Source organism: Sinocyclocheilus grahami, unplaced genomic scaffold, assembly GCF_001515645.1.
Source record: "Sinocyclocheilus grahami isolate Dianchi unplaced genomic scaffold, SAMN03320097.WGS_v1.1 scaffold277.1, whole genome shotgun sequence".
NCBI lineage: Eukaryota > Metazoa > Chordata > Actinopteri > Cypriniformes > Cyprinidae > Sinocyclocheilus > Sinocyclocheilus grahami.
The window spans coordinates 1463257-1480963 of NW_015505456.1; the positions used below are offsets into that span (position 1 = coordinate 1463257).

The window sequence follows — 17707 nt, forward strand, 5'->3', positions numbered from 1 at the left end:
CAATGGCAAGTTGTGGCAGGGTACAGCTGAGCCTCTCAGCTATGTGGGTCAATTCCTTAAGCTTGGCCTGCTGCTTTCTGCCATCCTCACTCAGAATCTTCTCCTTCAGCCACTGGTATGACTGCAGAGAGAGAAAGAGAGAGAGAGTGAGACAAGCACAGCAAACCTGCCCTGCCCCAGACAGACCTGCCACCCTCATCGCAGTATAGCTGAAAGTGTAATCTATGAACTATATGAGCTCCTCAGTCACTTCATTCAGTGTCAGACTGTCCTATTTAACTCAGCTTTGTTCTTCTGTCGAGTATAGCTGTTTCTTGTTTTTTTTATAGAAATCTGGCACCATTTTAGTTGGATCAATTTCAGTTTAATCGACTGATATCGATCCTTATGTCTTGAGGAAAGTATGTGTCTGTCATGACAGACACTATTAAAGGAACAGTTCACCCAAAAATGAACAGTTAAGCATTACATCACTTGTTCATCAATGGATGCTCTGCAGTGAATGGGTGCCGTCAGAATGAGAGTCCAAACAGCTGATTGGCCAGAAGCAACTATTGAAATTTAAAATGCTTTGATGGATGTGTTTCTTACAAATACTGAGATTTCGCTTCACAAGTGGTGGACTGGAGTTTTCTGGATTACTTGTTGATTATTGTTATGTTAATGTTGGCACCCATTCACAGCAGAGGATACATTGGTGAGCAAGTGATGTAATGCTAAATTTCCCCAATTCTATTCTAATGACGAAATCAACTCATCTACATCTTGGATGGCCTGAGGGTGAGTACATTTTCAGCACATTTTCATTTTTGCCTGAACTACTCCTTTAAAGTACCTTCAAAGAGGCCCTGGAGGATTCTGGGATGCCGTTGTCATATTTCCCTGTGATGATGCCACAGGCTAGAGGAGACCAGGAAACCACTCCAACACCTGTGGTGCACGACTGTGTTTTTAAGCTGTTTCAGTGATCGTATTTTAATTATGTGTTCATGTGTATATACAATATGTGTTTGTTTTTACCAATCTTATGGTAAAGCTCTGGCAACTGCATTTCCACTTTATCCCTTTGGAATAAATGATATTCGGCCTGTTCACACACAGGAGGAATCAGATTAAACTGCCTCGCTACAGAATACGCCTCCTACAGGGGGAGAAAGATATGACAAAAATGAAAAAAGAATGATATTAATATAGTTCATGAATAAAGATATAAACACACATTGAGTATTTTTGTGTTGTTGCCCATTAAATATATCTAAACATCCTTAAAACTTTTAATTTTTAAGGATAATTAAATTTTCTTAACCCACTAGCAACAATGAAAATAAGAATATTTTTGAATAATTTAATAATATATTAAAATATTGATAAAATCTTTATATAAAAGCCCTAAAATCGAATGCATTTGAAAAAACAAAATAACAAAACAACAAAAGGAAGCATTAAAGGGGTCATATGATGCGATTTCAAGTTTTCCTTTCTCTTTGGAGTGTTACAAGCTGATTGTGCATAGATAAGATCCCTGAAGTTGCAAAGACTAAAGTCTCAAAACCAAAGATATATTCTTTATCAAAGTTAAGACTCTGCCACACCCCCCTAAAACGGCTCGTTCTAACACGCCCCCACATATCTACATCACTATGTGGAAATATTTGCGTAATGCCGCCCCAAATGTGCACGCAAAGAAATCGCAAACGCAAAGAAACCGCAAAGAAACCGCCCAAATGTGCACGGTTTCAGTAACCGCAGTTAGTGTTGAAGCAGCCATGTCAGGGAGACACTGTGTAGGCGAAAGCAAAAGCACTTTATTTGGCCTTCCGAAAGTAGATGCATTTAGGAATCTTTAAGATTACTTACAACAGAACAGCAATGCATTTTATGAACGACCGTTTCGTGAACCTAGGAGAGAAGGTAATTCTGACTTTGCTATGACAATCTGCGCTTCTGAATCAGTTACTGTTTTGTTATTAGTTTAAGTATTTGCTATTGACTGTTCAAATGCGGAGTTTTGCACATCGTGTGTGTGTGTGTGTGTGAGTGTGTGAGCATTTGTTGCATCCAGTGGGGACATAATTACTGATTATAATGACTTATACTGTGTTTTTACGCGTTGCGTATTGCGCCGCGTAAACATAAAACCATGTCTGCATTTGTGATCGGAGAAAGGTCATTCTGACTTTGCTATGACAATCTGGCGCTTCTGAATCAGCTACTGTTTTGTTATTAGTTTAAGAACCCTTTCGGGCTCTGTCTTTACATTTATTTTGAAAGATGAAGCTCGCGATTATGGTAAGGGGCGTTACATTTCCGACGAGTGAATGCGGTGTTCGGCCAATCACAATGCACTGGGTCAGCTGGCCAATCAGAGCAGACTGCGCTTGTCGGAAGGAGGGACTTTGTAGAAAACGAAGCGTTTGAGAGAGGCGGGGCATAGAGGACCTACAATAATGTACAGTATTTGAAAAATAATGTGTTTTTTGAACATTAAAGCATGTCAACATATTCTGTTACACCAAATACACCAAATAATGATCTTTAAAAAAGCATCATATGACCCCTTTAAGGAAAAGTGCACAGAAGTGTTTCCTCTCTATACTCACCATGATCTCCATCGCTGACCAGCGTGATGTGCCCCAGTACATGGACATGCCATGGTTAATGATATGCGTCATGGCTCTCACTATCTCTAAAACACAAAACACACATGTATAGACAAAAATATTAGCCAAGCCTCTGGATTAGTTTGCTTTTAGATCTATTGTGAAATTACAAAGAAATCATTTGTGTCTGGTCACCATTATGTGTTTACGTCCTCTCCTTGTGCTGTGCTGCCATGTCTGCTTATTAAGCGACTTTGGACTTGTATTTCATTAAATCATTTTTAAAAAATGGGAACTCAGAAAATGCTTTTTTAAATGTATTTATTTATTTTTTACTTATATTATAATTTACACAGCTGTTCAGCACAGTAAAGGATATACGTAAGAAAAAAGGTCAACACGTTATTAAAGTTATTCAGCAGTGTTACAGATAACCTATCATATTTACAAGAGAGGGTCCCCACTCCCTGAATTGTAAAAATCATATTTTACCCAAATGCTAGAATAAACCAGATTAAATTAAGCAATTCCCATCTGAAAGGACAAACATATTTAGCCAATTTAGCCATGTTTTGGGGAGGCTTATTTTGAGATTGTGTCATCAGAACAGGTTGCATGTTTTTTCGAGATCTGGCAACACTAACAGAATTGCACAAAGGATAAACGCTAATAATGCAAAAGAGCGGAAGCTATTTCACAGCCGTCTGAATTAACAGTATTAAAGATGAGAAGCACTTCTGTAAGTCAAACTGACACAACATATATCTATATATCATATATCTATATATCTTATGGAGGATGAAACCTGCAAAAACAATAAATAAATACACAAATAAATAAATAAATAAATGTGTGTATAAATACACAAATTCTTGTTTAAATACATATAGAAATAATTAAACATGTGATTAAAGTAGGCAAATAAATAAAATAAATTGGTGGGCAAATGGAAAATGTTTAAGGAAATGCTAAACTCATCCTATTTATTTTCCTTTGCTCACTCATTTATTTCTGAATGTAGTTCCACATTTATTTTTCCAAGAATACGTGCATTTATGCACACATTTATTTACTTATTTGTGTATTTATTTATTTATTTATTGTTTTTGCAGGTTTCGTCCTCCATAATATCTCACTAAGCAAGTTTTATTGTACATGGTACAATAATTTTAAACTTCTCTGTATTGTATATTCAAGCGTAGAAGCACAATTGTATTCATCCCAAAGCATTCCAGACATACTAATGAATGAAAATATTTTACCATTATTTACACATTATTTGTTGTAAGATTTGTTCTTAATTCATTAAAAAGTTTAATGAATAATTCATAATTGAATTATTATTTTAGCATCCTATACTACTTACAGTTCACAACCATCCTGTAACCCGGAGAATAGTCCAGTGCAAATTGCTATCAGTGCTATTTTTGGGGCTGTGTTTGCACCATTATCTGATTTGCATAATTCCTTAACTGAGTGCTAACGTGCAAATAGGCAATGGCAAGAATCCTCACCTGAGAATCACAAATGGGTATCAAGGCCTCGTTAACCCAACTTTACCCTTAAGAAGATGCTCTGATCTCATAATCCAACTGGTGAGTAGATCCATTTTGCTCAATGAGTTATAATAAGGATAATGGCCCACACGACAGAGTTTAAGAGGGGATGGTTAAATTGAATGTTAACTCAGAGAGGAAGGACATTTGTGTTTTTATCATCCAGAGGAATTTAACAAAGCGGAATTTAACTATCCATCTGTGTTTTGACCATCATCCTTTTTTATAACTTCCTTCTAAAACCAAGAATTGATCGATTTAAAAAACATTTTTAGTGTGGTTGACATTATGCATGCCAATAAACCCAGCGGTGAGTGTTATCTTTTTAATGCAACCTAATTTTAGTATTTGATGTTCATATATTAAAATGTGTACATTTTGTTAAACGCTGAAACATTTACATCAACAACGAAAATGTATTTATGTTTTAGAAGCTTAAAAAAAGTCACAAAATGTATAATGTTTTGCATTAATAAATTACTCAAACTAAACATAAATTACTTTAAATATATAAATTATACTACAATTGAACTATAAATGATAAATAACAAAAAATTAATTAATTAAATAAATGTGAATAAATTGTACTATTACATAATAATTTAATGATGACAATTTACTTTCATTTCAACATTTTCAAGTTAGGTAAAATTATGTAATCATACCGAACGGAATGAAAAAGTTAATTATGTCAGAATGATGTCAAATTAGGTAAATGTGAAAAATATGATGGCTTGGAACATTTTTGAACTAAATGTATTCATAATATTTGTACACCCCATGTTTTTCATACATAAAATGCTGACATTTTACTACTTTAATAATGTACATTTTAGTGTCCATGCAAACATATGAATATATATACAGTACACTTTATTCAGTAAGGATGCATTAAATTAATCAAAAATAGCAGTAAAAACATTTATAATGTTACAAAATATTTCTATTTCAAATAATGTTCTACTGAACTTTCCATTTATCAAAGAGAAAATTGTCATGGTTATGCCAAAATATTAAGCAGCACAACTGTTTTCAATATAATATCAAATCAGCATATTAGAATGATTTCATGAGGATCATGTGACACTGAAAACTGGAGAAATTATGCTGAAAATTCAGCTTGCCATCACAGGAATAAAGTCCATTTAAAAATATATTAAAACAGAAAACAGTTATTTTGATTAATTTCACAATATCATCTTTTTGATCAATTAAATGCAGCCTAAATGAGTATGAGACTTTTTTTTCAAAACAATAAAAAAAATCTAACCCCAAACCTTTGAACAGTAATGTATGGGTGCTAGAACCATACATTTTGGACAAAACACCTATGATTATCCATGAGACCATGCATAATGCGAACAGACAACAGTGTTTGTGTCCTCATACGCTTGTATACGATGTTGGTATATATGTTTGACAGAGCGCTTCTCTGCAGCCAATGGGAACACCATCTGTTCTGACATCCTCGAGGCATTACTGTTCTGCGTCATTATCTGCAGAGACCTTTACTGCTGTTCTGTGTTCAGTTCAGTACCTCTTAAGGGCTCTTCATATGTGAAGAGCTGCTTTTCTCCGTCTCATCAGTGCTTTGACTCCAGGTGCTTTACTCTGGCCATTACTCGCTATGATCTGGGCTTTGTTGTGTGTCCACTGACTCTGCGTTTCATCTTCACTACACATGCCACCAGTGAGTGATGTCTGTGGGATGCTCTTCATCTGACAGCGGTGTCGCAGGGCTGCCCTAGTCTCATCAAATGGCACGCCTGAGGACCAAGTCCCTTCCCTGACATATTGCACAAAAAATGGAAAGCACTTACTCGGTCGGGCAGGCTCTAATCTGATTGGCTGGCACCTTCTGGGAGTAAAGACATGTAGTGTTTTTTTTTTTTCAGTCCGCCTACAAACAAAATTGTGTTTACAAGATACTAGTGTTGATATAACAATCACGTTTGAGGATAAAATAACTACTGGATTTGCTAAAGTTTTGGTTTGCAAATGATGACAGATTTTTCATTATTAGGTGAACTACTCCTTTAATTTACACCAGTCTGTTTTTGTGAAATTTCAGAAATCCCAGCGCCTTAATGGCACATTAAAACAAAACTGTGGTCAGTTACATGTTATGTCAGTCAGGTCTTTCCTGTTTAAATGGGCAGGTCATAGTTCAATGTAGACCAAAACATCTGTGAAACCAAGGCTATGGCTCAATGTATGAACATGAGAAACAAAAGAACTTCTATAAAAGAAAAAGGCAAGAGAAGGTGAAAGGAAGAACAGAAGAGTAGAAAACAGCAGCCAAAACGACCTCAGTACATAATGAAAATGAAAGCCCACACCCACTCTCTCATTACGAACTCTGTACGAATGAAGAGAAATGTGAGTGTGTGGGTGAGAATGGAGGAGAAAAAACCAAGTGAACGTCAGCTAAGCACAACAATACATCTGCTCAAGAAAAGAGAGAGCGAGACAAAAACACAGAAAGCCACTGGCACATGTCAGTGTGAACAAAAATGAATGGTTCTTCAGCAAACCATCGTATAGTTTCTTCTCACAAGAGACTGAGGACTCCAGCTCAGCTCTGATGGAACATCTGAACAGCAGAACCCTGAAGTATTAATCTAATGTAATGTGGATGTGGGGTTTCTGCAGCGCGTAGGCTGCAGCATGCCCACGTTTCCCCTCTGATTCGAGTGGATTTTGATTGCAACTGCCCCAAAAAATATTTGTATCTTTGATACATCAAGTTGAATTATTGCTATAGAAAACAAACAAAAAATGTAGGATATAAAAAAAAAACATTCACATTCAGTATTTGGTCAATCCAGCAGTTGCAGTCCTCCAAGCTCAATCACAACTTTGCTTGGTTTATTTTAAGAAACTGTATTTGTTCAGGTTTAAAGCACATATAAACTACCATTCAAAAGTTAGGTAAGATTTTTTACAATAATTTTTTTAAATGTTTTTTTCATACTTTTTTAAAAAAAAGAAGTCTCTTATGCTCACCAAGGCTTTGATTAAAAAATATAGCAAAAACAGCAATATTGTGAAATATTATATTAACTATCTTATATTTTCAAATGTAATTTATTCCTCTGATGCAAAGCTGAATTTTCAGCGTCATTACTCCAGTCTTCAGTGTCACATGATCCTTCAGAACTCATTCTAATATGCTGATTGGCTGCTCAAGAAACATATCAATGTTAAAAACCGTTGTGCTACCTAATATTTTGTGAAAACTGTGGTAAATTTTTTTCTTTGATGAATAAAAAGTTCAAAAGAACAAGATTACACTGTAGACAAGATACAGACAAGTGTGTGCTCTAAACAGCAGCAGAATTATGCCTAAGCATTACCCATGATGCTTAGCAAACTCAGTCAACTTTAGAAAGCATCCTGGTACCACCACAATACTTCTTAGTAAGGTATTAGTCATTCTGCGCTGCATGTAGGTTTGGCATATGATAGCTTGATTTAATTTGTGTGTGTGGGAACAGAGAGACAGTGTGCTGTATGATTTTGATTTGTGGCTTTAATATCTCTACTATAGACTGATGTGGACGATTCGAACACAAATAGGTCATTTGAGGTTTGGGGAAACAGCCAGGTGCTTAGTCTACTCTACAATATCAGATAAACACTAATAAACACAGATATGTGTTTGGTGTTTATTAAAACGCCAGCAAATATTACAGGCCATGAGGGCATTATAGAGCAAAGCTGTATTCATTAAATTATGAACGTGACCTAAAAGGGATCTGTTTGTAAGTTCTTCAATACAAGTTATGCTCTATTGGCAGCATCCATGGCATACTTTCAATTACCATAGAATATAATTACAGTATTTCCCTCAGTTTGTAAAAAGTGAACAAAATCACATTTACACTAATGCACTGAAAATGAAAGGCTATAGGGTACTGCACTGCACCAAAACAATATAATCTTTATAACTATGTCTATGTAAAATTCTAGCCACATATTATATAAACTACTTCTTAAACTATTTCTACTGTTATAAAGATTTCATCTTAATTTTAGGTCAAATAAATATCAGCAACTACATTAATTGTACAATCTACAAACTGAGGTATTTTTTTCCTTAAAGACCATATACAGTAGATATTGGGACCAGCATCGCATTGATGGTCTAATGTCTATCTCACAAAGCTCAGCGACAACATGGCAAACACATTAACAAGTCTCCAGGGAGGCCATGGGTAGTGAAATTTGTTCTCAGTTCAGTTCCAAAATGTTCTTTTATTAAAATACCCTACTATCATTATCTTCCCACGAGGATTTAACTGTACGTGCCAAGAACACATTGCACATCAATTTGGATTCAAATCATTCCAGCCTCGATGGAAGAACGATGATTCAACGTTTTACTTTGTTAGATCTTCTGCATTCCCCCACCGCAGCTTTAAAGCTCCGATTTGTATGGAGAGTCCTCTTGAGATTATCCTCACACTGTAGGAAGTTTATGCATTACTTTTCTGGCTTGTAACCCTGGTGTTAAATGTGTTTACGTGTTGATAAGACTCGCTCATACAGGCAGGAAAAATCCTAACGTACTTCAATGGAAGAAATCAGGAGTGTTTGGGTTTACTAACAAATTTGTCCCCAAAAGAGAGCTAAATCTAATGAAACCTCTCTTTGGGACATTTGGGGATGAAATCAAATGAAATAAAATACTATGCTCCACATAAAAACAATATAAGTGGTATCTCCTCATTTAGATACATGTATACATGTAGTATTAGATTGTGTGCATGTGTGTGTATAAGTGTGAGAGAGAAAGGTCTGGAGTTTGAAGACACAGCAGGCAAAGAGCAGCTTAAAAATACACTATGCACCCCATGGGCAAGTCTCTAATCCCCCTCAGAGAGAGAGAGAGAGAGAGAGAGAGAGTCAAATAGAGAGAAAGACAGATATGGTGACGGACAGAGTGTATAAGAAGTAGACTTCGTGAGCGCTGCAGTGCTACAGAAATCAAAAGGGAGTGAGAGAGAGGTTAGACTGGGATTTTGAAAAACGGCCTTCTGAGATGTATGGAAATAGCACCCTACATCCTGTTTTGTCACAGTAGCACACACACACACAGACTAGGGCCAGAGACATAATTTAGACCAAGTATGCAAAAAGAGACTTTTGCCAAGGCCTTAAGCACAGGGTCATGCACTAAACATACACTACCGTTCCATTATGCATTAATTCTGGCCCTCGAAATCCACTTTCCTGCTGAGTTTTGCGCCAACACACCTGAACAAGCTAATCAAGGTCTTCAGGATCACTAGAAAGTTACAAGCAGGTGAGTTTAATCAAGGTTGGAGCTATTCTGCAGGAACCTGGACCTCGAGGGCCAGAGTTGAGAATCCCTGCATTAAATAGATCAAAAGTGACAGTAAAGATATTTATAATGTCTAAAAAAAAAACTATTTCAAATAAATGTTTTTTTTTTGCTTATCAAAGATTTGAATTCTTCAAAGATTCCTGAAAATATCCTGTAGTGTGGATTCCACTCAAATATTAAGCAGCACAACTCTTTTCAACATTGATAATATGAAGAAATATCTCTTGAGCAGCAAATCAACATATTAGAAATGATTACTGTATGTGACATTGAAGACTAAAGTAATGACTACTGAATATTCAGCTTGAGCATGACAAGAGTAAATTACACTTTAAAATATATTCAAATATATATATATATATATATATATATATATATATATTACAATATTACTGTTTTTACTGTGTTTTTATCAAATAAATGGTGAGCATAAGAGACTACTTTCAAAAAGCATTTTAAATAAAATCGAACCGAACCCAAACTTTTGAACTGTAGTGTACTTAAACTGTGTTCAAGCATTGCTTGGGTGCTAACAAACTTTAGACCTTTAGGGGGCACTAGAGTTTCCTTCAAAACCCTGCCACTATACTGGATGTTTTTATTCAGATTTGGCTAGATAAAAAACTAAAAAATTGCACTGCACTGTATATATAACTGTTGCACTGCTATTACAGTAAAGAGAAAACTTGCTTGACAGTTTATGCTGATGCTATAGCTGCTCTTGCAACAGCTCTATAAATGCAATGCACACAGTACTTGCATTGATTTACGAATTTCCTCTAACACATTTCAGAATGCAATGATGCACATATCCAAGCTTGCAAAGCTAGAAGCATCAGTGTAGTGACTTTTGCTTTGGGCCCAAGCCTCACCTACCCTCCATTGGTGTGTTGCTGTCGGGGCGATTGGCAAAAACCACGTCCACATACTCCAACTGTAACCTCTGCAAAGAACCCTTCAGACCTACAGAACGAGAAAGCATAAGAAAGTAGAAAGTGTTCATGTTTTTTGTATTCAGAATGGATGAGTGCATGAGTTGTATGGACCACATTTTTGATACTTTCATGCTGCTTTTTTTCATTTTTGGAGCTCAAACAGTCTCAGTTTCTATTCATTTTCATTCAAAGAGCAGTTTAAACATTCTGCTTAATGCAATATTTTGTGTTCTGTGAAGAAGAAAAAAGGTTCGAAGCAACATAAGGGCAAGTAAATGAACTTTCATTCAACTATTCTATGAAACAGGAAAGATTCAAAATGATGACACAAACTCATGTGGTTGCCTAAGGACCTACATTCATTCTGAGCTGCTATCTGACAGCCAGAAGTGTGAAAAGAGATGGAAGGATGAGAGGAGAGAGGAAACTCAGAGAGAGCAAAAATAGGATCAGGTGAGCAGTTGAGAGAGGATTAGGAAAGTACAGCTTTGCAGACACCAGAGGAGAGGAAGAAGAACAAGATGAGGAAGCAGAATGATTCAGTCTGTCACATCATTGTCCCATTCAGAAACAGAGAGAGCGAGACAGAGAACACAACTGAGGGACAGTTCGTAACATACATTATGCACTGTAAGCAATATGTTCATTTGTGTTTATTGGGTATAAGAATGACCGTATCAATATCATCCAATATTAGCTTTTTAAACAATTATCAAGAATATTCTGATTAGGGTGATACTGGAAGTAAATAAAATCAAACGCTTGTTTCAAACTTTGAAACTCAAAAACTGAAAATTGTGAGAAATTCAAAACTGGTGCTACTTCAACTATGAACACAAAAAAAATATAACATCTGGCATTATATTAGTTACCAGGCCATAAAAATTGTTCATATTTATTGGTATAAAACAGTGAACACAAAAGTTCACGGACAATAATGCACATTACAGTTCAAAAGTTTGGGGGTGGTAAGATTTTCTGTGAATGTTAAAGTGCCCCTATTATGGGTTATGAAAAGTTCATATTTTGGTTTTGGGAGTCCCCAACAACAGGCTGACATGCATGCAAGGTCAAAAAACACTTTCATTGTCTTATATTATGCATTTATTTTTACCTTATTTGCTCAATGACTCCCAAACGATTTGCTCAATGATTCATTTTTCCGAACCCCTCCTTTGTGTGACTCTAATCTGCGGTGATTTGTCCGATTGGTCGATTTTATTTCCATATCATTATGCCTGTAATGCCTGATGAAGTAGAGTTTGTGAGCGCAGTGCTGCTTTGTGTACAGCCTTTACCGGGAAACAGCTATTTTACGGCTCCAAAAGCAGCACCTAGTGGCAAAGAATGAATTCGCATTTTCAAGTTTTCCCGGGTCTACGCCGCAAAAAGTGGGCGGGCAATATGCTAATGTTTCATGTTGACGTCAACATGAAACAGCTTGGAATTCGTTTTAAAAATGACTCGTTTCAATGCTTCAGAGTCGACTCTTTCTTTTGAGAGACAATAACTTTACACACGGTGCACTTTCAGATTTAAAACTTTGCAGGATGTTTTCATTCACTTACAGCTGTGTAAGATTCACTTCATGAAAGATCATTTTCAAAAATCCATAATAGGGGCACTTTAAGGTGAGTCTCTTATGATCAAGGCTGCATTTATTTGATCAAAATATACAGTAAAATTATATTAACATTAAAAAATATATTGTAATCCCTAATTGATGTTCCTGTGATGTAAAGCTGAATTTTCAGCAGCCAGTCTTCAATCTCACATGATCCTTCAGAAATCATCCTACAGTATATGATTTGATGCTCAAGAAAAATTTGTTATTATTTTTTGTGGAAATCATGATATATTCTTCGATGAAAGCATTTATTTGAAATCATTTTTAACATTATATATGTCTTAACTGTCACTTTTGATCAATTTAATGCATCCTTGCTGAATAAAAGTATTAATTCCTTTAAAATGTTATATCAGTTGTTTTCCATTAGGAACCTCACAAACATCTATTCTGTGAAATGTTTTGCATGAAAAGTGCTTGTGATGTTTTTCCTTTTAAATAAATTCCATTTGGTTTGACATTTTGTTGTTTAATGCAAACGTTTTCTGAGTGCTGCTTAGGTGTCCAAATTCTTTTTGGGGTCTCTCCACCTCTAAACACCCCAAACACATTTATTCTTCACTCCGTTTAAGATTTTCTTTCAAATAATGCACATACTGTACTGTAGCTCACTTATTTCAAAAACCAGTATTTAAGTAGTGTGAAAATAATGGACTGGCAAAACTTTACAGTCATGCCAATAAATCTTGGCTGAGAGAGAAAGACAGAGAAAAAGATAGAGAGAGAGCAAACACCAGGTGTGTTGAAACAGTTGTCAGATAGCTTTCAGGTGATCAGATGCTGGCGTGATTACTCTGCCATACTGAAATTAATCTGACAGATACACCCCACGCTCGTCCTTTCACAAAAACACTATAATCCAGCCAATCTCAGACTCATTGATCGGCCCCATGCTCACGGAGCACACCCTCGCACGGCTCTAATCAGTCCGAATTTTCCGAGTTTGTGGAGGAGATATTCTTAGCAGGGAGCTTTTTTAAAAGTACATAGAGGATAAACATATATCTTTCTAGCCCTCAAACAAACACAAGCTATAGCAAGGAGGGGAGAGAGACACGAGCCAGGAAGGAAAACTACACACAAGCTGGAGTGATAAAAATAACTTGGAGAACAGGGGGGGGGGAAGGAGGGATGAGCGCAGTATGCGAATGATTCAATTAGTTTCATGAAATACAAACAGTGAATTTTCTCAATCTGAAAGTGATACAGAAATGACATTAGAGATATTAAACTCTCTTGAAATCAGTGATTCACCTCCATCTCGTACAGTAATAGAGCAGATACAATTCAGAATATCATTACATGTAGATTTCCACTCTTGATTAAGCACACAAATAAAGCTTATGATTTCAAACACTTCACATAATTCATGCAGTCAGTTATCAGAATACGTAAATATGCCATTTTAATTATGCATTAGGCTATTAAAGCAATCAGAATTCAGTGATGGATGTCTTTTAGCATACTTTGTTGTCAGGAACATTTAGTACTATTGCCAATAATCACAAGCTCTTTTGTAAAAAGGAGATTGTAACAATGGGTACTAAAATAGTTAAATCAAAATTAAATTACAAAATAAATGAAAACCCTTGGCAGCTAAATTTGTATGTAATTTAAAAAAAAAATAATAATTTAATTGTTAATTTTTAATTGTTAATTAAAGATGTTTAGACATTTTTACTGGAAAACAAGACAACAAACCTACAGAATCCGTGTATCATTCGATCATTCATTTTTTGATTTAATATTGAAAGTAGAAAAATTAGAAAATGTCTCCTTTTAAATTTTTAAAGCGAGAATTCAGCTTAAATTTTAGTTTTTCGTTCATGGGTGGAAAAATGAATAAACAGCTTGAATATTTGATTTCTACATGTTTGCAGGAATTAAACGCCCCTTTCTGCTGATTGGTCAGCCGAAGATCAAACCGTGCCGTCATCAGTTCTTCTGCAGTATCACGCAGCAGAATAATAGTCCTCCGCTGCTGCAGTTGTACGGATTAATAACCCATTTTATACAGACTAAATGGTTTCTGTATCTATAAACATACTGTATTTGGTTTGAATAATCGTTTATCAAAAAGGACTTAGACTTAGAGAGAGAATCTCACACTGTTTAAGAATGAATGCTGGTGTGGGTGCTGAGCTTTTATTAGGAACAAGGCCACACACAGTCTACTGCAGTGAAAGAGAAAGACAAATCAATAAAGGAGGAGAGAACTAGAAAGAAAAGAAGAAAAAAGGTTCAGGTCAATTACAAACGACAGGGGAATTAGAAGAAAGAAGAAAAATATCTACCTTCAATAATGTGCTTCCTAGAGAGCCCACGCTCTGTCTCTGCCCTAAAGAAATAGAAAGAAAGAAAGAAAGAAAGAAAATGAAAGCTTTATATAAGCAGACTAAATCTAAAAGCCTAAATCTCAAGGAGTTAATGAGAGTAGTTATTGATAGAATGAATAGACAGATATACAGGCAGACAAAAAGAAAGAAAGAAAGAAAGAAAGAAAGACAGACAGACAGATACTCACTTTCCTCCCCAGTACAGTTTAGTGGTGATGACCAGACTTGATCTCCTGTACACACACAGACAGATTATAGACTTTGTGTGAAAGCAGTGGCCTTTTAAATTTCTCAGCCAATGAAATTGATGATTCAAATTATAATGTGAAAGAAGTAAGATAAATACCTCCAACACTTTTTCTTGATAATGTTTCCTAGGATTATTTCAGCCCTGTGAAGAAGAAAGACACATGTTAAGTGCTTTTTAAGATTTTATTTCTGGATTTGTAGAGAATTGTTCCATGGCACTGCGAGGTGAATTCACTATAGAGCCACTATAGCACTGCACTATGCATATATTTAAGGGTAAACACTCCTCCTTTGTATGCATACGTTTCATTATAGAAATCGCCAGATTCACAAACGTCAGCGCTATTTGCCTGACACAGTTAACGTTGAGCTATGGTTACTGTCCACAGAAAACTGGAGGAAATTTAAAGCTTATTTAAAACGAATGTTAGTGTACTTCTATAGTGATCATGACAGCAGTAATTCATCAAACGATGCTCAAAGAATGGAGGAAAGCATCACAACCAGGCACATATCCAGACTTCTGGCATTTTAAAGGTGCCTTATGACAGTGGTGGAGTGATGATATATAGTCCCAGAAAAATATGATCACTCTAGTCTGTTGCGCCATGTGCTAACTAACACTCAGAAACTGGCCTGCAAGCCTAGAAACTGATCTATGCAAATTGCATTTAGCACTACATTTGTGGCCGTTTGCACCTCAACCTGAATGCATAATTCCTTTAGAGAATTTGGTGCAAAAGTAATGCAGACAATGTGTGCAAAAACGATGCTATCAGTGGGTGCAATTTAATTATAGTGAATTCCCTTCTGTTTCTTCTAACAGGTTTAGATGAATCAGCTTGGCAAGTTTGGATCTGAAGTTTACAGGATGGACTGTAATCCAGGATTATTTGTGCTCTTACACACTGGCTGAATCCCAATTTGCATACTATCCATTCAATAGGTTCTAGTATGCAAGATAGTATGCAAGTGTCTAGATGGATTTAGCCACTCAGTTTTACTTTAAGTCAAAGGTCAAACTCACTTCCCAGCTGAATAGACCTCTGCAGTGTCAAAGAGGTTGACCCCGTTTTCATAGGCTATAGTCATCAGCTGCTCTGCCACCTACAAAACACACACACACACACACACACACACACACATCAATATCAAGCACTCGGCTGTCAGTCAGCATTGCAGAGAGCTCAGAAGTGTGTGTAAACAGATAATTGAGTGCTCACCTTTGTGAAAACAGTGCTGCTTAAATCCACTTCACATGATTCACTGCCATGTGAAGCACTTTTATAACCTTCATGTCCATAACATTTAATTTGTCCAAACTGAATGCAGGGTTGAGCTGAATTTGTACTTTTTAGACATATTGTTTTGAACCTTTGCAGAATATTTTTGTCACATTTATTCATATGGACAGTGCAGTTAGGATAGGAAGCGATGCAGAGAGAAGAACATAACAGGATCAGAAAATGCATGTTATTCGAAAGAAAAACAGTTTATCTTTGTAATCTTTCATCAAAATGCAATAGCTTTCTTTGCCAGTGAAACGATTTTCTTTTTGGTTGATTTCACAGAGCGCTGACTGTTATTTTTCAACCCCTCCCCTCCAACCATTTGGCTCCATCCTGGCATTTAATGCCTGCTTGTCACTATGTATATAAGAATACAGCATGTCTCCTAGCATTGCATGGAGTTAATAGCATCTGACGGTCATTTCATTCTTTACACCTCACATGTTTGTCACATGATGCAGAAAAAATTAATACATGGCTTTATGGACAGATTTTCAGGCAGATGTACTGAGTATAATGGCATTCATGCACATAATAAGTTAACACAAGATGCGTGGATGCTTTGTAAATGCAAAATTGTGCTCATCATTTTATATATAGTAACAGCTAGTCATGACGTAGGATGAGATAAATTAAACTGCACTGCAGTATCACAACTGTTTTCAAGATTTAAAAGCACAAGCTGTTAAATTATTGAGACACATGAGTCTTCATTACCCATATTAAATAGCCTTAAAACGCAGCCTTAGGGACGGTTCATACAGAATGCTTTTTGAATTTACACTGTGCTGCTTTTCTATTGTTTTTGTAAATGTGCACTGATGGACATGTTTGACTATACTGGTCGTGTCTTATATGTTAGTGACATGTCGGACATGACAGCATTCTAAAAATGCAATACTCAAGTTAAAATAAGTGCATGGTTGGCGGCGTCTCATTTTTGCATTCCACTGTGCTACTTTTCCACAGGTTTTCTATGTAAATATGTGCACCGCTCTCAGCACCTTACGGAAAACACTGCGTTCTAAAAATTCCAAAAAATTCAACTTTTAAAACATGTGAGACCTAATTTATGAAAGGTGTATACACACAGATTTGAATTTAGAGTGTGTTTATGCTCAAATCTATCTTTGACGTGGAAAAGTGCTTAGCTTCATGTCAGGGTCTAAACAGATATACACACTTTTCTTTGTGGCATAGAGTCAGTATTGCAGGTATGTGGAAATTTATAAGCAATTCTGACACTTGCCATTCTCAAGTAAAGGATTTGGACGTTGACTGGTGCTCTTTTATATGCTAAAGACATTAGTTAGGCAGTGTTAACCAGGTGGAGATCTGAAACTATCTGAGATCTGAGATCTACATACAATTTGAAGGTAATTTGCGATTTACAAATTTCACATCTGGAAGAGAGGCATACACATTTTTTTTTGTGTGTCCATTTCGCTTGCTGAATCACATGTACACACAGTGCTGGGAAGGTTACTTAAATGTAATAGATTACAGATTATAAGTTACCCTATTTGAAATGTAATAAGCAGTGTAACTATTTCAATTACTGTATTAAAAAAACAGTTTTTTTTCATTCCACTGTGCTACATTTCCATTGTTTGTCTATTATGTTAACAAGTTTGACGCACATCTTTGACCGATGTACTTTTGCAGTGTCTTACTAAGGACACAGTGTCTAAAAAATATTGCTGAAGTTAAAAGAAGTTCAACGTGTCTCAGGACCTCGCATTTTTTCCATTCAGTTGCCCTACAT

At 36.0% G+C, this 17707-nt stretch overlaps 1 protein-coding gene across 3 annotated transcripts in view; it reads right to left on the reverse strand.

Annotated features, from left to right (window-relative positions):
• Positions 1 to 17707, reverse strand: part of LOC107600068 (voltage-gated potassium channel subunit beta-1-like) — a 43181-nt gene that overhangs the window by 2414 nt on the left and 23060 nt on the right. For 2 of the 3 annotated variants that reach the window (XM_016291840.1, XM_016291841.1), the window contains exons 4-12: positions 15681 to 15760; positions 14751 to 14795; positions 14593 to 14637; positions 14363 to 14406; positions 10383 to 10469; positions 2601 to 2686; positions 1021 to 1141; positions 836 to 930; positions 1 to 121 (exon numbers count right to left, since the gene is read on the reverse strand). In XM_016291840.1, the coding sequence (XP_016147326.1) occupies positions 1 to 121; positions 836 to 930; positions 1021 to 1141; positions 2601 to 2686; positions 10383 to 10469; positions 14363 to 14406; positions 14593 to 14637; positions 14751 to 14795; positions 15681 to 15760 (724 nt within the window). Of the gene's footprint in view, positions 122 to 835; positions 931 to 1020; positions 1142 to 2600; positions 2687 to 10382; positions 10470 to 14362; positions 14407 to 14592; positions 14638 to 14750; positions 14796 to 15680; positions 15761 to 15876; positions 16160 to 17707 lie in introns of those variants that run through there. The other variant, XM_016291842.1, reaches the window with a different exon arrangement.